Source organism: Petaurus breviceps, unplaced genomic scaffold, assembly GCF_028583685.1.
Source record: "Petaurus breviceps papuanus isolate PSGF00001 unplaced genomic scaffold, PetGlider_PUasm1.0 185, whole genome shotgun sequence".
In the NCBI taxonomy this organism is placed as follows: Eukaryota; Metazoa; Chordata; class Mammalia; order Diprotodontia; family Petauridae; genus Petaurus; species Petaurus breviceps.
This window is the reverse complement of record NW_027185797.1, coordinates 4,591,623-4,613,082: the sequence shown is the minus strand read 5'-3', so window position 1 is coordinate 4,613,082 and position 21,460 is coordinate 4,591,623. Positions and strand designations below refer to the sequence as shown.

Genomic DNA, 21,460 nt, shown 5'->3' with positions numbered 1-21,460 from the left:
ACTCTCACTATTGAATACACAAATAGGGTCATATGCAGGAGTTTTGTTTTGTTTTGTTCGGATCCTAGAAATAGTTACGGGGTATGTTAAAATATAATTAACTGGAGAGGAGGGAACTTGCAGGCAGGGACCAAGAAATCTTCAAATGAGGAAACTCCCTCCAGTCCTAATCTCAATTCATCAATATATTTAATCAATATACCTGCCTGCCTCAATTTCCTCAACTATAAAATGGGGATAATTATACTACCTATTTTCCAGGGTTGTTGTGGGGATCAGATGAGAGAATATTTACAAAGCACGTGGTACCTGGCACATAGTAGGTACTTAATAAATGTTTGTCTCCTTAGTCTCCAATATAGGTCTTGAATAATAGATAAAAGAGGAGAAAAAAACATGTGTGAAATGGACAGCCCGATGTATTGTCAGCACACCTCTAAATTGGGAGGCCCTGAGGCAAAGCCATGGTCACCCCAGCCTAGTTATGTCTCTGCTGACATTTAACACAGAACAATGGCTTTGTTCTAAGCCCACCTCTGATGTTCATTAACTGTATCACTTGGGACTCATTACTTGACCTTCTTGAGTCTCAGTTTCCTCATCTGTAAAATGAGGCAGCTTCTGAGGTCTCTTCCAGCCCCAGATTCGTGATGCCCCCTCCCATCCCTTCTCTCCACTGAGTGCTGGTCCCCAACACTGGGGGAACCATCATTCATTTCTAAAAGAAGAGCCTCACTGGTGGGTTGGTCTTTTCAGCTTAGATAACTGCCCACCCCTACCTTCATCCAGCATTCTGATCAGAGCCCAGGTGGGGAGACTAAGGCCCAAGGCGAAAAGGTTTGGAAGGGAACAAGTCAAGGGGAGCTGAGGCTTGTCTGAGAGAGTAAGAGCAAGAACAGAAAGAGGAGGGAGCCTTGGCCTACGGTCAGCAGGGCAGAATTTGGACTCCAAGAACATCTGTCCAAATCCCGTCTCTGCCCTGACTACTTCTGTGACTTTGGGTGAGTCCCATCACCCTTGAGGTCTTCAGTAAAATAAGGGGATGGGGTGCAGAGTGATTTAGTGGAACAGTACTCAAGGCAGCTAGGTGGCACCATCGTGCCTGATAAATCCAGCCTCAGACACTTACTGGCTGTGTGACCCCTGGGCAGGTCACTTAACCCTGTCTGCCTCAGTTTCCTCATCTGTAAAATGAGTTGGAGAAGGAAATGGCAAACCATGCCAGTATCTCTGCCAAGAAAACCTCAAACAGGGTCACAGAGAGTCAGATATGACTCAAACAACTGAACAACAACAATAAGAACTGGGTTTGGAGTCAGAAGCCCTGGGTTTGAATCCTGGTTCTGCTCATTTGCAACCTTTTTGACTTGTAGTGCTATCCAACACACTTGTAAAATAAGAGAAAGGTTGGACCAGAAGATCTTTGAGCTTCCTTCTCACTTCCAGCCACAGGATCATAGATTCAGAGCCATCTAGTCCAGCCTCTTCATTTTACAGATGAGTAAACTGAGGCCTGGGGGGGAAGTGACTTGGACAAGGTGACGTGACCTGGTAGAAAGAGCTCAGACTATTTAGAGTCAGAAAGGCTGGACTCAAACCCCAGCTCTTCCATTTACTAACTCCAGGACTTCGAAGAAGTCACATCAGCTCTTCGGGACTCTGTTTCCTCATCTGTAAAAATAAGGGGGAGGGATCAGATGGCCTCTGAGATCTCTTGCATCTCCAGATATATGACCCAAAGTGTCAGAGGCAGGATTTTGAACTCAGCTCCCCTAACTCCAGAGCTAGGGTTCTTGCCATGTCCAGATCTGTGAACCTAGATCCTTGTTTCCCTAGATGTGAAAGGGCTTGGAACCCTCTACAGATGGAAAATGGGCCCATTTTTTTTTCCATCCAAACCCAACCTGCATGATGTCTCTTCCTCTGCCCTCTCCCCAAAGCCAGGGGCCAGCTGTCTGGAAAGATCAGGCAGCGCTGAAATCCTGACGTGGCAGAGAATGAGTGAATGGACGCGACCCAGTGCCCGGGGCAGGGCCTCATTGTCTGGTTGTGTGGAGGCCCGAGTCCCAGAAGCATCCCCTTTCAGCTGCCCTGAATGAGGAAGCCCGTGGAAGGCCCAGAACAATGGGGCCCACCCGTGATCTGACAACTTTCCAGAATGCCTCATGTCAGAGGCAACAGGACCAGAGGGGTGGAGGCAGAGGGGCAGAAAACAAAGAAACAATACCCCCTCCAACAAACCATTGCCTCATCCGTGCCAGGGGATGAGAGAAGGCAGAGGCAGTGCCCAGCAGGCTCCAGTGCCAACATGCCCTTCCCAAGGCGTCGGTCTTCATTCTTGGGGTCCCACTCTGCGTCCAGCCTTGAGAGCCCAGGGGCTTCAGGCCGGGTCAGTGTTATAGGAAATAACCTAGGCAGCCTCCCCAGGCCTCCCGGGGTGTATGTGGGGGCAGTGCCAACCGGAGGAGTGAGCAGCCTGGGCACTCGAGTGTCCCGCCGGGCCCTGGGCATCAGCAGTGTCTTCCTGCAGGGCCTAAGGAGCTCATCCACAGCCCTCGCTCTGAGCCCAGGACTGGAGAAGAACAGAGGCATCTTCTTTGAGTCCCTAAATGGCTGCATGGTAGAATACATTGAGAAGGTTCGAGCCTTGGAGCAGGTGAACAGGGAATTGGAGGAACATCTTCGAGTCTACCTGGAGAAAAAAGCCTCCAGCATCAGCAACTGGGGAGCCCTGAGGGAGACCTGGGAGAACATCTACCATCAGGTGAGTGGGTCCAGCTGGTGGCTCTTGGTGGCTGAAGACCAATGCAAAGCCAGACCCCACATCCCTGGGGCCACAAGTCTTGGGAAGGTGAGCACACCCCACCACCAACACAGTGTCTTACGTAACACTGCAGGCATTGATATTGGAATGAAGGGAAACCTAGGGCCCAACGATTTAGAAAAAAACTACATCCATACATAAATCAATGAATCTCTAAGCATGTTTTTAAAAATAATTTCCTTGATTTCATACTCTACTGCCCCATCCTCATTCATCTACATTTAACAGAAAGCAGCCTGGTATAGTGGGTAGGGGAGCTGGCTTCAGAATAGTGCAGACTTGGGTTCAAGTCCAGCCTCTGACACCTACTGTCTGTGTGACCCTGGGCAAGTCACAACCTCTGATAACCTTGCAAAGCAGAGGTTGACGTGCATTGGGAGAGGGAGTTTCCTCACTGGGAATTCCTTATACCAATAAAGTCATAGGTCTGGTCTCCACCTGCCCCCTTAAAAAAAAAGAATTCCCATAAAGTGCATGGCTATACCTCTAATGTCCTCTACACTGCCCTTCTGTCTCCATCACAACCGTCCTAGATGAGTAAAACAGCATCCTAGCTGGGGTCCCTTCCTCTAGTCTCTCCCTTCACCAATCTATCTTTCACCAGCTCCCCAAATAATTTTCCTAAGGCACAAGTCTGACTACATTATTCCCTTGCTCAGAATAGTTCAGATGCTGGGAATACCAAGACATAGATGAAGGATTCTCTTCCCTCTAGGAGCTGATATTCCTGGGGCTGGGGGGGGGGGGGTGGGGGACAGAACGTGTGCAAAGATTAGCCAATGTGGGGCGACTTAAAGAGACAAGTGGAGGTCAGGACTGCCATGGATGTTGAAAGGGCTAGTAGAGTTTCTGCTCACACAGAATTATTCTGAAAAAAAATGGGGCCTGTTGGAGAATAGTGTCAAAGAAATGAGGTAATTTCATAAACATAAGACAGTGATCGTACACCATCTTTTAGGTCAGCAAACATGTAGCCTTGCCTTAATTTCTTCTAGTATGACCAGTCAACCTGTAGAAAAGTCCCAAATTCAGCCAATCACTATCCATTTTGGTCTGTATTGCAGTAAGCAGCCAGATTGCTTGACTTTTTTCTTTCTAAATTGATTATTGTTCCAATCATGCATAGACCCAACCTTATAATGGGCTCATCAGTCAGCAAGTATCTATCAAATCTATCGGTCCAGCCCTAATTTCTCTCTCTTGAATTCCAGTCACCCAGGATCAACTGCCTATTGAATATCTCCTCCTGGATGTCCCATAGACATCTCCAACTCAGCTCTTCCAAAAAGGAATTCATTATCTTTGCTCCTAAATGTTAAGGTGCTATATAAATGCTAGCTGTTATTAGCCCTTCTGTCCTTTCTTTCTTGTTCCTTTTTGCAGCAGACTAACCTTTCTAATTCTATTTTTCTTAGATTGATATTAAATTCATCAAATTCCCCGCCCTTCAGGGGGCGGGGTGAGACCACCTCCATCCTCCAAGCGCTCAAAATTCATAACCACTGAGTCAGCTTTCACTCCTCCCTCTCCTTCATCCACCATATCCAGTCAGTTGCTTAGTTTTTAGTGCTTCTACTCCCCCAGCTCTCTTGTGTCCACCACCTTCTCTCTGTTCACTGGGTCACTATCCCAATTCTGGTCTTTGCCACCTCTTGTCTAGAGGACTGCAATGACCTCCCTACTTCCTGTTTCTCCCCTTTCTGATCTGTCCGCTACACCAGAGATGGCAGACTCACTCCATACCAACACAGCTCTCCAGTGCAACCTGAACCAAATAAAAATGTAATTGGGAAATGTTTAACACAATAAATAAAAATACAATTCAATATAGATCATGCTAATTTGTGGTTTTCTAAGTCACTATGTCAATTTCAGAGACCCATTTCTACCAATGTTCTACACAACTGTCAAAATAATCTCCCCCTACACCTCTTTGTCTGTGGGATAGAATACAAAGTCCTTGGCCTGACACCCAAGTCTGAAGCCAGCCTACCTCTCCAGACTTACCTGACCTTAGTTACCTCCTCTTCTTGTGTTCCAGCCAAACAAGACGACTGAGCATTTATTTCATTCTGTCTCCCACCTCCAGGCATTTGCAAGTCCTCGTGTATCTTCCCATTGAAATGCCTCTCTTTCCTCAATAATCATTCAGTCAACAAGCAATGTGCTAAATGCTAAGGATACAAAGGCAAAAACATGATCCTTGCCTTCAGGGAGCTTATATTCAAGTACATGACCAGGTGTTGCCTCTTTGATGAAGCCTTCCCTGAATCCTCTCTGGACAGAAAGTGAGCTCTCTCCCCTCCAGTTTTCTTAAAACATTTTTGTCTGAGTCTTTCCTTTGCCTTATCAAGTCTACCTAATGTTCATTTCTGTTTTCTGATTTCTATTCATATCAAAATCCCCCCCCATTATATTCCTAGAGGTGATAAATGTCATTTTTCATCTTTGTATTTCCAGAACCTAACAAGGTGCTTTGAACATGGTGAAGTTTGAGACATGGAAAGGAATAAGAATGACATGAGATGGAATGGGGTGGGGAGGGGAAGGATGGGATGGGAATGGATTAGGATGTAGTAGAACGGAGTGGACTGGGATGGGCTGGAATGCAATGGAATATAACAGAATGCAATCGATTGGAATATAGGGAAGGGAGAAACAGATGGAGAAGGATTGCTTCCTCTCCCGCAGTATAATGAATTCAAAATCGAAGTCAATCCCACCTTTAGCAGTGTCCTGTGGTGTCTGTTACCTAGAAACAGGGCCAGTGAGTAGGGAAGCTGAAGGGAAAGGTGGATATAAGTCATAGAGATAAAGCCTTCCCATTGTTTCTTTGTTTTTTTAACTGAAGTATGGTTCTGTCCATTGGTAAGTCCAAGGAGCTCTGAAGACATTGTAGACATGTTCTAAGCCATCCTCAGCATCCTAACAAAGGATGTTGAGAATGGGTCACTCTTTCCTTCCTTTTTTCTATTTGTCCTCCCATTCTTCCTTCTTTCCTTCCCTCCTTCCTTCCTTATCTCAAATGAGATATTTGCAAAGGGGTTTGTCATTTTTAAAGTGCTATATAAATGTTAGCTATGATTATTCTTTCTGTCCTTTCTTTCTCGTTCCTTTTTGCAGCAAACTTACCTTCCTAATTCTAGTTTTCTTAGATTGATATTAAATTCAACAAATTCAACTCAACATTTATAAAGGGTCTATTAGCAAGGCACAGTGTTAGATTCTAGAGACACAAAAATGGGATCCTATGCACAATTCCTATCCTCAAGGGGGATTAACATCCTTGGGGGGTAGGGGGATACAGCTAAGTGTGATACAGTGACAGGGGTAATGGACATTGCCAAATGTAAACTCCAATCTGCAGAATGTCTCCATCTCTTTGACCAAAACCAAAGGTGACCCAGAAGACTATGGTAGAGAAATGCAGGATTGAATTTTAAATTTGCCATAGCCAACCCACAATGTAGATGAATCTGGATCACAAGTCTTAGAAGGTTGCCTAAATCTGGAAGAGGTCAAGTGACTTCCCCAGATAGAAAGCGCCGGATCAATCTAAGCCCCCACTCTCTATTCCCCCAACCTGCGCCCTGGCAATCGAGAGTGGAATTGCTGTGTTCTTCTCCTCTTACCTGGCATTAGCAACACCTACCAATTTACTGCTATGATTATTCATGTGGCTTTCCTTTGTCCCTCAATATAAACATTTCATAAGGATGAACTTAGCAATACTCACTTAACTAGGTATGTTGTTTACCGGCTTTCTGCCAGTTTTTAATCCATTCAATAGTGTTCAAGTCCAAGCCAATTAGGAGGAAATTTGCAAGTTAAATTTCATTATCTAAGCTCATTAAGTGACTTTCCCGAAGATCCTCTATCTGGTCCTTCTGCCAGCTCTCCTGTTGGTGACAGTCACCTACAAAGAAGGGCAGAGGTTTCTATTTTGTTGGCTCAGGAGTAATGAACTTGCCTTCACGGTCAGGGTTTGTCTTCTCATTTCCTTCCAAGATGATGTGAAGCTGACTGGACAGGCACAGGCAGGTTTGTTAGTCTAATGAGCCCCTCCTACTCTCGGCCCAATTTACTAGCTGTGTGACCCTGGGCAAGTCATTTAGCTTCTGTTTCTCTTGTTGCTATGTTTGTCCTTCATTTTCTTTTTTTTTTTCCTTTTTGAAGGGCAATTGGGGTTAAGTCACTTGCCCAAGGTCACACAGCTAGTAAAGAGGCTGGATTTGAACTCAGGTCCTCCTGACTCCAGGGCTGGTGTTCTATTCACTGCACCACCTAGCCACCCCTTGTCCTTAATTTTCTTTTTTTTTTTCCTTTTTGGAGGGCAATTGGGGTTAAGTCACTTGCCCAAGGTCACACAGCTAGTAAAGAGGCTGGATTTGAACTCAGGTCCTCCTGACTCCAGGGCTGGTGTTCTATTCACTGCACCACCTAGCCACCCCTTGTCCTTCATTTTTGAAGAGGACCATGGCATCAGAGAAATGATGACATGACTTGCAATTGACTTGGATTTGAGTGAGGGAGGGCTGTGCAAGGTCACCAGCCTCACTTTCTCCTCCAGAGCCATCTGGGTCCAATGGCCTGATATCCCTCAGCATGTTGGCCCAGGATGCAATGAGAGACCCTGACCCTTCTGTTTGTCTTAATCTATTGGAGAAGGAAATGCAAACCACTCCAGTATCTGTGCCAAGAAAACCCTATGGACAGTGTGGTCCATGGGGTCATGAAAATTTGGACATGACTGAACAGCAACAACCAAGATTAATGTGTGCTTTTCCCCTGCCCTTCCCCCTCTCCCTTCAGTTTCTTCATCAGTTAAATGATGGTTCACAGACCTTTCTTTTCCTCTTAAAATCAAAGAAAATTACATTTCATCATGGGATCCATAGACCCTCCAATCATAGATTTCAAGCTAGAGGAGACCTCAGAGGCCATTTGTCCAACACCCGCATTTTACTGATGAGGAAATTGAAGGAAGAAGGGGAAGAAAAAGGAAAGGTATTTATTAAGCTTTATTGTTGTTGTTCAGTATTTCAATCATGCCCAACTCTTCGTGACCCCATGGACCACACTGTCCATGGGGTTTTCTTGGCAAAGATACTGAAGTGCTTTGCCATTTCCTTCTCCAATGGATTAAGACAAACAGGATTAAATAACTTGCCCAGGTAAATGTCTGAGGCTGGATTTGAACTCAGGTCTTTGTGACTCCAGCCTGGCTCTACCCACAGAGTCAACTAGCTGTTCTTTATTAAGTACCTACTATGTGCCAAAGTTCGTGCTTTACAAATATTATCTCATTTGATCCTCAAAACAACCCTGGAAATTAGCTACTATTATTATCCCCCATTTTACAAATGAGGAGACTGAGGTTAAGTGACTTGCTCAGAGTCATACAGCCAGCAGCTCTCTGTGGTCAAATTTAAACTCAGGTCTTTCTGACTCATCTAGACCCAAGGAAGTTAAGTGCTTTGTTCAAGGTCAGTGTTAAAGGTGGGATTTGAACCCAGTTCCACCAACTCTGAAATCAGCACTTTTTTCTTCCTATAATAATAGTTACTGACAAACTATCAGAGTGGTCTGTGCTTGTGGCTGTATTGTTCATTGATCATTTATTGATGTTTTTTGCTTCCTTACATCATGGTCATTTCCCAATAAATGTGTGCCCATCCTAAAAGAATTCTCCTTTACAAAAGGAACATTTAAAATAGCTATATCTGAGCAGCGGATAGAGTGCTGGGCCTGGAGCCAGGAAGACTCAAATTCCTGAATTCTAATCCAGCCTCAGACGATTACTAGCTGTGTGACCCTGGCCAAGTCACTTCACCCTCTTTGCCTCAGTTTCGTCATCTGTAAAAGGATCTGGAGAAGGAAATGGCAAACTACTCCAGCATCTCTGCCAAGAAAACCCCAGCCAGGGTCCTGGAGATCAGGGCATCATTAAAACAAGCCAACAGCAGTAGCAGCAGCATTGTAAACCTCGAGTTCTCTGCCCAGGAAGAGGGGCATGGGCTTCATTATCTTGTTCAGAGTTCTTTCTCCAGGTGGGCTAGGCCCACCCTGATGCAGTCACATGCCTTTGCTTAGGCCCCTCAGTGCCAGAAATTCTTCATTCCTTTCCTTTGTTACAACTTCTCAGAAGGAAGAAAGTGTCTTTCTACCAGGAAAACATGCAGATGGTGAGTCAATGGGGATGATTGCACTGTCCTGCTCACCAGCTCACCCGAATGCTTTTTTTTTTTTTTTTGAGAAGGACAGTGGCCTAATCAGACTTTTGGAACAATCTTTGGGCAGGTATGTAAAGATCAGATTGGAAAGGGATGAGATTGGAGGTAATTATGGAGGAAATGATGAAGGAAGAAGTAAGACAGGAGGAGAAAATGAATTACACAAAAGCCACAAACAAAATGACCAAATAATCTTCAGAAAAAAACTTAAAAGGGGGTGGGGCTGGGGGGGTGGGATTACCAAAATATGTTCCCTCTATAAAGGCCCAAAGGAGAAGCTTTCACTTTATTCCAAGATCCTTTTCTTCTGCTTTCAAGTCATTGAAATTTTCCAAGCCTCAGGAGCTCATAGGATTTCTCAAAATGTTTTATTAAAACATTCACCTTGGACCCCAACATAGCCGACCAAACTTACTTAGTAACTATTTAGATTTCAATTAATTTCAATGCAAAGTTCCGGTTACTCCTCCAGTAGGTAGGTCCTCATCTGGATCACAGATCAGAGGTAGAAAGGACCTCTGGAAATATCTCACCATTTTATAGATGGGGAAACTGAGGCCCAGGGGAACTTAAGTGATTTACTCAAGGTCATAGTTACAGAGCCAGATTTCAATCCAGGGCCTCTGTCCCCAAGTTCATCATTCTTTCCACAACAGTTTTTTTGAGGGGGGGGGGGTTCTCTTTTTCTCATTTACCTTTTCTCTTCTCTAGTAGTTGATTCATCCTCCATTCTAGCCCAAAGGATTTAAAGAGGCCCTAAAGAGCAAATAAGTCTCAGTTGTTCATTTTACAAATAAGGAAACTGAGGCCTAGAGTGGGGGTCAGGTAGGTAGTTGGTCGAAGAGGTAAGATTTGAACCCTGAACCTGGGACTGCAGAGTCAGGCCTCATTCCATTGTACCCCTCTGGGCCTTGGCTGCTTGTTTCATTTCCTTTTTTAAAAAGCACCCTAGAGGTTTAATTTTCTCCTTAGGCGCTTTCCCCTGGATGCCCAGGCTACCCTCTGATGGTCAGTCAGTCACTCACCGCTGTTCCATCTGTGGTCATTTAAACGCTATCTTTTCATACACCATTTCTTTTTGTCTGGATGAAAAAAAGGACTGGGAGGTCCAGTTGATCCGGGCCAGCTTCCTTGGCCCAGTGCGCCGGCTGGGTTCCAAGGCCCTCTGGAGTCACTGTAGCGATCCTGAAAGGCGGCCAGGAAAATGACTTTCACATGCAAATGGCAGCTAATTTCTCATCTTCCTTCCCAATTAGGCTCCATTATTATTAATATTATTATTATTATTTTGCAAAGTAAATGGAGCTGATAATGGCAACTCCCGTGAACTCTGGGCCCTCCTCATCTGGAGCCCAGCTAGGAGGAAACCTGGCATTATTCAAATGGCCCAGAGAGGGAAGGACAGAAAGGAAAGAGGGCAGGGAAAGAGAACGCAACTGGGAGTCGGGTGGCCTGGGTTCGAATGCTGACTGCCACTTACTAGCTGGAATCCTTGGGAAAGTGGGTTCTCCTCTCTGGGTACTAGTTTATTCTTCTGTGAAAAGAAGATACTAAAGGAATAAATAAAATCTTTAAAAAGATGATACTACAGCAGATGATCTCTACAGGAGCCATATCTAGGAATTTCTCTTAGGAAAGAGAAGAGAGAGCCCACCTGGGGCAAGGCCACCAGAGGGAAAGAGGCTCACCTTAGGACACCATGAGGTTTTCAGGGTGTCAAAAGATGAGTCACTTCAGGGTATGAGAGATCTAGCTACTTCTATAGGGAAGGGAGAGGGGGCAGGAGGGCATGGGTAAAGTGAGGGAAGGAAATGCATCCCAGGATAGATAGTGTTCTCTGTACCCTCTAAATTTCAATGCTCTAGGGCAAAGTCCTCATTGCCCTGCCCTAGGTATAGCCTGAACCTCTAAGGTTCTTTTCTGCTCCAACAATCTCTCAGTTTATAAGCCCAGATCATGCCAAGTTTTAGAAAGCAGGGGAGTCTGAGCAAGGTCTATAGGGGACAAGTCTTGGGATTTTACTTCTGAGTACTAAGGAGGAGGAGAAATTGATGGACTCTGTGGGAGAAAGCACTAGATTAAATCTGAAAGTGCAGAGCCCATCAGGGGGAGGAGAAGGGGAATAGTGTAGTCATTGAAAAGTAAGTAGATTTGACTTTTAAATGAGGACGGGTCTGAATAATTTCTCGGGTGTTTGTGAGTCCTGCTGTGCATGGGGCTTAGTTTTCAGGAGGCTTGTTGTCAAACCTGCCTGTTTGTGGATGTGCTAGAAACAGGCAATCACAATTAGCACCAATCCTGATCTTCTTAAAATATGTGAGATCAGGGCAGCTAGGTAGCAGAGTGGATAGAGCCCCAGTCTTGGAGTCAGGGGGACCTGAGTTCAAGTCCAGCCTCAGACACTTACTAGCTGTGTGACCTTGGGCAAGTCACTTAACCCTGATTGCCCCCCAAAAAAATAAATGAATACATAAATAAATAAAATACCTGGAATCAGGAAGCAAAGTGAAAGTACAGTGAATTACAACACAATGAAACAACAGCCTGATATCATGCAAAAAACACCATATTTGAAGTCAGAGACAGATCCAGTTCACAAATAAAAACAAAAGCTCACATTTATGTAACACCTTATATATGTTCCCATTTGATGCTTACAGCAACCTTGCTAGATAGGCACTATTATTATCCCCATTTTACAGATGAGGAAACTGAGGCTGACAAGGTTAAGTGGATTGACCAGGATCACATAGCCAGAATGGCAGGATTCAAACGTGTGACTTCCTGCCCCAAGGAATCATAAGGACCTAGATGCCTCACGAATCCTGGCTATACCTAGCCTGAGACCTTTGCACCTCTGAACAAATCATTTCATGATTCAGCTTCCTTTTTCTGTGAAATGAAGAGGTTGTTTTTCATAAAATCTGAGATTTGGAAGGGACTTCAGAGGCCATCTTGTCCAACTCACAGCTGAATCCCCTCTAAAACATGCCCAATGAGTAGTCATTCAGTCTTTGCTTGAAGATCCCCCAAGGATGGGAAACCCACTACCCCCTAAAACATCTCATTCCATTGTTTGGATAGCTCTAATTGTGAGCAAGTTTGGTGAACACCAGATTTGTCTGTGCACTTCCACCCATTGCCTGAAAAGCGATAGGGAGTCATTGAAGATACCTGAGCAAAGAAGTGACAGGACCACAGAAGAAGGCTATTGTATGGGGCATCCTATTCTCAAGGAGCTCCCTTCCTAACAGAGAGAACACATAGCAGAGTTCCCAGTATCCTTAGGGTGCAGCCGCAAGGCAGAATCAAGGTCAAGAATCATCTTAAACGTCCTATCCATTGGTAAAGGTACATGTATTGGGCCATTTGACAGTCAGTCCTTCCTTTGGTAGTGAGAATTTTCCTTTCTGGGTTTTCTGAGGCTGTGGCTGTTGAAAAGGCAAGACTCAACAGCACCTGGAGAGACAATTCTCAGGTCACTGGCCTCTCCTTAAGTGGTGGTCCCCAGGATGATAGAGTTAGTGGGTTGGGCTAGAATAGAAGCAAGGCCAGCAGTCATGGGGACACTGCTCTTCCCAGGGCTCTTGGGCATACTTGAGCCATGATCACAGTTGATTTTCAGTTGGTGCTATTGGCGGTGGGGATGATGGACCCCTTCCCATCAGGGTTGCCATGCTGGATGATGCAAGTGGGGGCTAAGGTTGGAAGCAGGGCTGGTGGGCTTGGGGAGTGGGGTGGTCCTGCTGTTTCTGGGACTCTTGGGTTCATTGGTGGCAATGGGTCAGTAGGAAATCATGTTTTTTTCCATTACAATAGCCTATTTCTAGGATGTTGACAAATTGGAGGGTATCCAGTGGAGGGAAGGCAACAAGATGGTGAAGGAACTGAAAACCATAGGACATGAGAAATAAACAAAGGAACTGGTCTTTGGAGCTATCCAAAAATGAAATATGGTGTCAGTAGGGGGAGTTCCTTCTCATGGATGGTCTTCAAGTGTGGGTTGGTGGGTAGATCCCTCATCAGGGACTCCTGCATCAGGTATAGGATCATAGATTTTAGAGCCAAAAAAGGACCTTTGAGGCCATCTCAAGCCCAACTCAGTCATTTGACAGATGAGGAAAGTGAGACACAGAAAAGTGAAGTGGCTTGTCCAGGAAACACAACTAGTAAGTGTCTGAGGCAGCCTTGAAGCCAAGTCCTCCTGACTTCAAACCCAGTGCCCTAACCACTGTGTAATGGGATTAAACTGGATGACCTTTAACCCTTGAGATTTTTTTTCTAATTTTGAGATTCTTGAGCTGGGGATGGTTAGCCTGGAGTGAAGAAGACTTTTGTCATGCATAGTCAAATCAATCAATAAACATTTATTAAGCTCCTACTACAGGCCGGGGTTAAGTGCTAGGGATACAAAAGGATGCAAAAGACAGCCCTGCCCTCAAGGAGCTTATAATCTAATGTGTGAAGAGCTGGCATGGCAACCAGAAAACAGAACTAGGAGCAAGGTGGCAGAAATCAATTCAATTCAATAAATATTCAGTGTTGACTATGTACATAGCACTCCAAAATAAAAGTTAAAAAAAAAAGGCACAGTCCCTGCTCTTAAAGGAATTTATAGCCTAATAAGAGGGTAAAACATGAACTCAAATAAATATAATCAGAGTTAATTTGGTGAGTGATTTTCTTTAAAACCAGGCCTGTGTGATGAAGGCAAATCAGTCCCTGCTCTATAACTTACAATTTTAGAGTTGGGGCAAGGGAGGAGAATTGAAAGTTCAAGTGATTTATCCAAGGTCACACAGTCAGGAGGTGTACATAAGCCCCTTTTTTGCCAGAGGAGATTGACATTTAGAGAGAATGTTATCAGAAGCAAGATTTGAATCCAGGTGGTCCTGGTTCCAGGCTCATCTCTCTATCCACTATATCACACTACCTCTTACTGACAAATGGAGAACAGAGGTTAGACAGTGATAATGGGGAGGAATGGGACATTCTGAGCTGGGTGGGAAGCTAGGAAAGTTCATGGAGAAAGACAGGGTGACAGAAGACAGTAGAAGATGAGGTGAATCTCGAAAGAAAAGATAAATTTCCCATAGTTCCAAGCTGCTCTTTATAGGAGATACTGATGTTCAAGGAGTCAACTTCAGGTGAGGGAGACCTTTGCAAATTCACAGGAGTGGAGAGCGCAGGACAAGAAGAGGAAGAGGAGTGAATAGAGCACAGGCCCTGGAGTCAGGAGGACCTGAGTTCAAATCTGACCTCAGACACTTAACACAAAACTAGCCGTGTGACCTTGGGCAAGTCACTTAACCCCACCCAATCTCCCTAACTCCCCCCCTCCAAAAAGAAAAAAAAAAGAAAAGGAAAAGGAGGGGCAGCTAGGTGGCACAGTAAATAGAGCACCTGCCCTGGAGTCAGGAGGACCTGAGTTCAAATCTGACCTCAGACACTTAACACAAAACTAGCCGTGTGACCTTGGGCAAGTCACTTAACCCCACCCAATCTCCCTAACTCCCCCCCTCCAAAAAGAAAAAAAAAAGAAAAGGAAAAGGAGGGGCAGCTAGGTGGCACAGTAAATAGAGCACCCGCCCTGGAGTCAGGAGGACCTGAATTCAAATTTGGCCTCAGACACTTAACACTTATGAGTCACTTAATCCCAATTGTCCTGCCTTTCCCCTTCCAAAAAAGCAAGAAAAAAAAAGAGGAAGAGGGTCTTAACTGGAAGCTGGAGTACAATGATGGAAAATAAGCATGAAATAAGACTGAAAAAGTAAGTACAGTCAGACTGTGCAGGGCCTTGAGTGCCAAGCTAAGGAGCAGTCTCTCCTGTAGGCAGTGAGGAACCACTTGGTAAGGAGCGCTTTGGTTGGTATCTAGCTGAAGTCAACGACATGTCAGTCTGGGTGTCTGACGTAATGCAGAGGAGCCAGAGCCCAAGCCGCTGGGCTGGGGAAGGCCGCTTGTGGCCTAGACTCTCCTCCCTCACCGAGTTCCAGTTTTCTCTCTCACCTTCAATCTTGCCCTTCCCACAGACTCCTTTTCTTCTCTTCATAAGCATGCTCTTCAAAATTTCTTCAAAAATAAAGGGAAAACTCCCTACAGCTTCCCAGGATGTTGCTGATGCCTTGAGCTCCCATCTTTCCCAGCTGCACATTCAGAAAGAACAGTTTATGGCCTGTACCCGAGGGTGTGCTGGAACTGGCTGGGGTCCACTCAGGAGACTCAATTATGAAGTTTTCAGTGTGAGCGTTTACGCCTCAGAGATCAGCAAAAGCTCCCCTTGAGGGCTTGATTTATTTGTCCTGCTGGTAATCTAGACTTAATAAAGTTGTGGAGAAAGTGTTAATAATGCATTTTTTTTCTGAAAATCGAGTGGTTAAGCATTTATCAACACACCCCTCCCTGGAACAGTGGCTCTGCCAGAATGCTGAGAAAAGGCAATTAGGTTTCCCATCCCCCTCCACCTCCACTGACTCAACAGCTGTCCTTTGGCCTTTTGTTCTTTTCTTCTGTGCTAGTCTTTATTCTGATCCTGTTTTCTCTTCACATAAAATTTCTGGGGTCGACCCAGACATGTGCATTTCCTTGTGTCCGCTTTGGTTCTGGACAAAGAGTTCAAGGGTGGGGGGGTGGGGGGGTTATTCAAACTATACAACAGGAAACTGGGAAATTTTCTTGTTAGTGGTTAGAAGGGTTCGAACTCTCTTCTCTAACTTAGAAGGGGGAGTGTGAAATGAGCTGACATCAATTAGTTTTTATTAGTAACCCAAGAGGGAAGAGAACAAGCATTTGGTAAGTGCCTACTATGTGCCGGGCAACAAGCCAAGGACTTCACAAGTATTTGAGATGATCCTCACAAGAACCTTTGGGAGGTAGGTGGTGTTATTGTCCCCATTTTACAGATGAAGAAACTGATGTGGACAGAAGGTTAAGTGAATTGCAAATTGATGAACTAATTCATGCTAAAATATTAATGACTGATAGCTTAGAGGACTGACTTTTTACTGATAGAATTTCAGGTAATATGTATTTGGGGGAGGGCTGGATGGGGCAGATATTCTCACCCCCCTTCAATAATATACATATATGCATATCCAAATATATATGTGTTTACATATATATATATACCTGCAATCTTCCCCATTAGGCATGTGTATGTACATGTGTGTATATGCAAACATACACACATGTACTTGTGATCTTCCCCATTAGAATGTAAGCTTCTTGTAAGCAGGGACCATCTCATTCTTTGTACTTGTATTACTAGCACCTAGGACAGCACCTGCCATGGAAGAGGGACTTACTAAATACTGATTGATTAATGGTGCAGGCTAATAATGGTAAAGTGGGATAGCTGATGTTCCATGCAAGCCTCAAAAGGATTGAAGTGAGGCAGAGTTGCGCAAAGCCATTGGCCTCTCTTCCAGAGTGGGTCACCGCCCAGTGGCAGGACAGAGTCAATGGTCTATGGAGCATATGCATGTGAATCTTATTGGAGCCTTATCACTAAGTACTATCAGCAATATTAATACCCCCATTTTACAGATGAGGAAACTGAGGTTCAGGGGTTAAGTGTCTTGCCCATGGCTCTAAAACTAGTGTCCGAGGTGGGATTCAGATGCAGGTCTCTCCTGACTCCAACACCAGCATGCTCTCCACTACATCCCACGTTGTATCTGTTCCCCAGATTCTATATTGGGATTTTTTTGTAAGAGGGTAAGGGGTAGGATAGGACAACCTTAGGAGACAGCATGGTACAGTGTAGAGGGCAGGCCTGAGAGTGAGGAAGTCTGCTTGTGGTCTATAGTGGTTCCATGACCCTGGACAGCCAGAGCTAAGTGAGAAAGCCAGGCTATGCCACGAAGCCTGAGCCTGCCAAGAGCCAAGAGGCAAGCCAGTGGTCCTTAACAGGAAGTATGGCCACCACCACCACCCCCATTCTTAATGCCAACACCCTGTGCAAAATCTCCAGCAACAACTGTTGGAAAGTCACCAGGCAAGGCTCAGAGAACCACTGGACAGATATCTGGGAACCAAAGCCTCCTTGGAAGTTGCCTGTAACCCCAGGAATTTCTCTGTATGCTGTCTGTCTGTGCTAAGGACAGAAGCAGGCCTGCCTGAAAGCAGGAAGACGAGCTTTTGATCAATGGATCCTGGGTACATGGTCTTGGCCTGGGTACAACAGGGGCACTGAGGAATACTGGGCCCCATTTCTGTCTCCATCAGCAGCCTGTAATGAAGCCTGCTAACCTCCTCCATCCAGGCCCTTGAAGCTCTTAGCAGCTGAGGCTAATAAGGAAATCCAGGATTTGGGATGCTGCCCCTTTGTGGTCAGCCCTTTCCCAGGTCAGAGCTTCCTTCCATTTTTCACATGTATGTTATAGAGAAGCAATAAGGTTCCCAGGGGATGGATGGGGTCTCATGCTGCCTAGCAACCCACTTAGACCTTGAGATGTACCTGCTCCCTGTCAATCTCCTGTCTTCCTGGTGAATTCACAGGCTGGAAAAGAGGGATGCTGGCGTGAAACAATGCCAGTCTCAAAATCCAAAGACCAGGGTTCGAGGACCAGCATTGGGACTTACTGACCACAAGGTGGCTGGTGCAACGGATAGAGCACAGGGCCTAGAGTCAGGAAAACGAGTTCAAATTTCACCTTGGGCACTTACTAGCTGTGTGACCCTGGGCACGTCACTTAGCTCTGTTTGCCTCAGTTTCCTCATCTGTAAAATGGAGATTATAGCATTACCCACCTGGCAGGGTTGTTGTGAGGATCAGATGAGAAGAATACTTGTAAAGCTCTGAGCCTGGCATATAGCAGATGTTTGATAAATGTTTGTTTCCTTCCCTTCCCCTTGGGTAGAAGGCTAGACCTGGGTGTGGTTATTCTATATGTGGGGGGGGGGGAGGAGGAGTCCCTAGGCCCTTCCCAAACTCAGCTGGTGCAATCACAGGACCTAATCCAAGGGTGTGAGTGTCACCAAAGTGTTCAGCCAACTGGAAAGACATGTCAGACCCCTCTATGCAGTGAGAGACCCTTTTTCTGATGGAAAGAAAGGGCACAAAGTGGGATTGGCTGAGGAAACTGATTAACCACTCCTTCACCCACCCCCAGCTTTAACTAGTTAAGACCTGGCTAGAGAAGAGCTCCAAGCTGGGAACCAGAGAGAACCCTAGAAGGGGGGATTTGCTCTTGGTCAGTGGGGTGGGGAGAGGAAAGGATTTCTCTCTCCTTCCTTTTCCCAGCCCCCACTGGCCATGTTAGTTGGATATGGACCACCAGCCAGGACAAGAGACACACAAAAATACCCGGAGACAGTCACTGGTCAGAGGAAACAGCTTCCAGGAACCTGGTGCTTGGCAACCCTCAAGGGCAATTGCAAGGTGACCTCAGCAGATGGCCTCACCGACCAACCGGTGGGGAAACTGAGCTCCTAAGAAATGAAGAGACTTGTGCAGTCTCACAGAAAGTGGGCAGTGTAGCAGGACAAGTCATTTCACCTCTCAGCCTCAGTTTCCCCATCTGTAAAATGGGGACAATCAGACTTGTACTTTCTTGAGAGGATTGGTTCGAGCCATGCCCTAGCTCTTCAAGGTTTACAAAAAGGGGTGTGCTAGAAAATGTTTAACAATCAGGCTGGGGGGTGGGGAAGGGGAATTTATTTGGGGCAGTTGTGGGTTTTTCAGGTATCAATGCTCAAACTGAAAATTTAACAATTAGATCACCACAAACCAGGTTGAGGTGACTCCAGCACACCCCTGTTTATAAGACTTTTCTTAATCCTGCAAGAGGGTAATGTTAATGTCATTCCACAGTTCAACAAATTGCCAAATTGTTGTGAGCTGCTGTTACTTTTAGCTTTCCAGACTAGGATTGGCTGTCTAGACAGTCATTCTACCTCCAAACAGCAAATGGGGCAGGTGCAGAGGGCAATCAGGGCATGCCCATCTCTGCCCCCTAGGGACTGAAATAGGAAGAACCTTCCCTTCTGGCTAAGATACCCCTCTGATTTTCCCCTTCCTTCCTTTGAGTCAAGGACAGAGACTCCTTCAGATGCTGCTAACCATCCCCTCCCTCCCTTCGAATACCCTCCCTTCCCTTCCCTCCCCTCACTCCCCTCCCTTCCCCTCTCCTCTCCTCTCTTTGCCTTTCCTCTCCTCTCCTCCCCTTCCCTCCCCTCTTCTCTCCTCTCCCTCTCCCTCCCCCTCTCCTTTCCTCTCCATCAGCCACACCCAAGATAGCAATCAATAAGGACAAGGCCCAGGCTTGTGGTACCCCTAGTATACAGAGTTCTATAGTGAGGGGCACCCTGATATTTTTATTCATTTATATCAAGACAGATCAGTATATCCGAAAGTTTTAGTCTTGAAAAGGTACCTGATGTATTGAGAGGTTCAGTACTTGCCCAAAGTCAGAAAAAGAACATGAACTGGGGTCTGGCCTCTGAGGCAGCCTCTCCAAAAGATGGATGTGGAATTCTTCCTTTGATCTTGAGAGTTCATAGGGTTATTCATAAAATACAAAATTAACTAATATAGCTTACTTACCCTGAGATTAGATGAGAAATTTCTCTCCTTTAAGCATTGGCCAGAGACTGGGATCTCTCTCTGCCTTAGAGTAGAAACTTCTTAGTGTAGTTAAAACAAAACAGTGCTCCCCCAACCACTGTCCCCTCATTGCATCCTCTGACCAGGACCAGAATGTGCACAAAAATAAGGGTATGTCCAGCTTTACCACAGTTGTTTTATGTAAAGAGAAAACAGAATCAAAGTGATAAAACAATTAGAATGTGACAAACGGCCCAATAGTTAGGCACACCTTGTCCAATAACAGGGAAGTATACAGCTGGGGTTCCTGGTCCTAAAGCAGGAGGCTCCAAGTGGGCCGCCATATGCCTCTGCCCTAAGTGCACTGTCCTAATGGTCATGGCAGTCTGATGGTTCTCCAGCACCCAGGTCTCTACCACATCTATTTCTATCCTGGCATTGGAGATGAACAGGCAGATGCCCCCACCCATCCTGCTCAGTACCCTGTCCCCATGACTATTCCTGGTTTCTGGGGGTAAGAGCCCAGCTCCAAGGCTCAGAACTCTCATAGGGTGTTTAAAAGATTTCTTCCTTGAAGTCTCCCTGCCAGCAGAAGGGAGGACAGGATATAGAAGACAATAACAGCAAGAATAAATAGGCAATCTGTATTCTGGAGCCTCGGGCAATGCCTGCTGGGAACTGTGTCTAAATGCAGTTTATTTCTTTCCCTTTATCCCCTCCCAATTCCTTCCATCTCTCTCTCAAATGACTAGCCTTCACTTTCTTCCCTTTCTTCTCTTTCTACCTTTTCTTCTATTTTTTCATACTGATCTATAATCTAGGCCTCCCCACGACTCTTCCTGCCCCATCACCACTTGTGGTGCCGGTGCCTTGAGTTACAGCCTGTTGGGTTAGAAGCAGTTCTGTATTTTCTGGTGTAAGAAGAGGTCAGTCACAGAGTCTGACCCTTGGCCTGACATAACTGAAGGGCACCTCTCAGTTTATCTTATGTGCCTCCCCCTGCCCACCAATGGAACCCCCTCAAGGGCAAGAAATATCTTCTTTAATCTTCATCTCATAACTGCCTGCCACGGAGCTTTGCACATAGTAGGTGCATCATTAACGCTTGTTGGAATTTGATTATAAAACCTTAAAGCGTTACCCCAGTGTCAGCAATTCTGAGCATCATCCCTGTCCACCTGTTCTAGCAGGATACTGTTCTGAGAGTGGAGGCCTAGAGTCCAGGCTCCCATGTAAGGGGACAAAATGTGTCCACATTCTACCAAAAAAAAAAACCTGATAAAGTGAAGTTAATTTAAAAGGAAGTTAAGTGCCAAGCACTGTGCTGAATCCTTCACAAATATTAACTCACTGGATCTTCACCACAACCTGATGAAGTAGATGTTATTGTCATCCCCACTTTACAGTTAAGGAAACTGAGGCAGACGGATGCCCAAGATCACATAACTAGTAAGTGCCTGAGGCTGGATTTGAACTCAGGCCTTCCTGACTCCAGGCCCAGTACTCTATCCATTGCACAACAAACTGTGATTGTCCCATTCCCCAATACCAGTGTCATAAAAGGATTTTTGTCATTCGGTTGTTTTCCAGTCCTGTCTGACTCTTCATGATCCCATTTGGGGTTTTCTGGGCAGAGAGACTAGAGTAGTTTGCCATTTCCTTCTCTGGCTCGTTTTACAGATGAGGAAACTGAGGCTAATGGGGTTAAGTGACTTGCCCAGGGTCACACAGCTAGTAAGTTGCCTGAGGCTGGATTTGAACTCGGGAAGATAAGTCTTCCTGGCACTTTTTCCGTGGTGTCACCTAGCTCAGGTGCCCCCATGAGGATTACTATTATTAATGATAGCAATAGTAATA

At 45.5% G+C, this 21,460-nt stretch overlaps 1 protein-coding gene across 1 annotated transcript in view; it reads left to right on the top strand.

The window, feature by feature from the left end:
• Nucleotides 1-2,293: 2,293 nt before the first annotated feature.
• The window catches only part of BFSP2 (beaded filament structural protein 2), a 62,402-nt gene continuing 43,235 nt past the window's right edge, over nucleotides 2,294-21,460 (top strand). Inside the window, exon 1 of the mRNA XM_069088298.1 lies at nucleotides 2,294-2,764. Within this exon, the coding sequence (XP_068944399.1) occupies nucleotides 2,309-2,764 (456 nt within the window). The 5' untranslated portion in view covers nucleotides 2,294-2,308. The remainder of the gene's footprint in view (nucleotides 2,765-21,460) is intronic.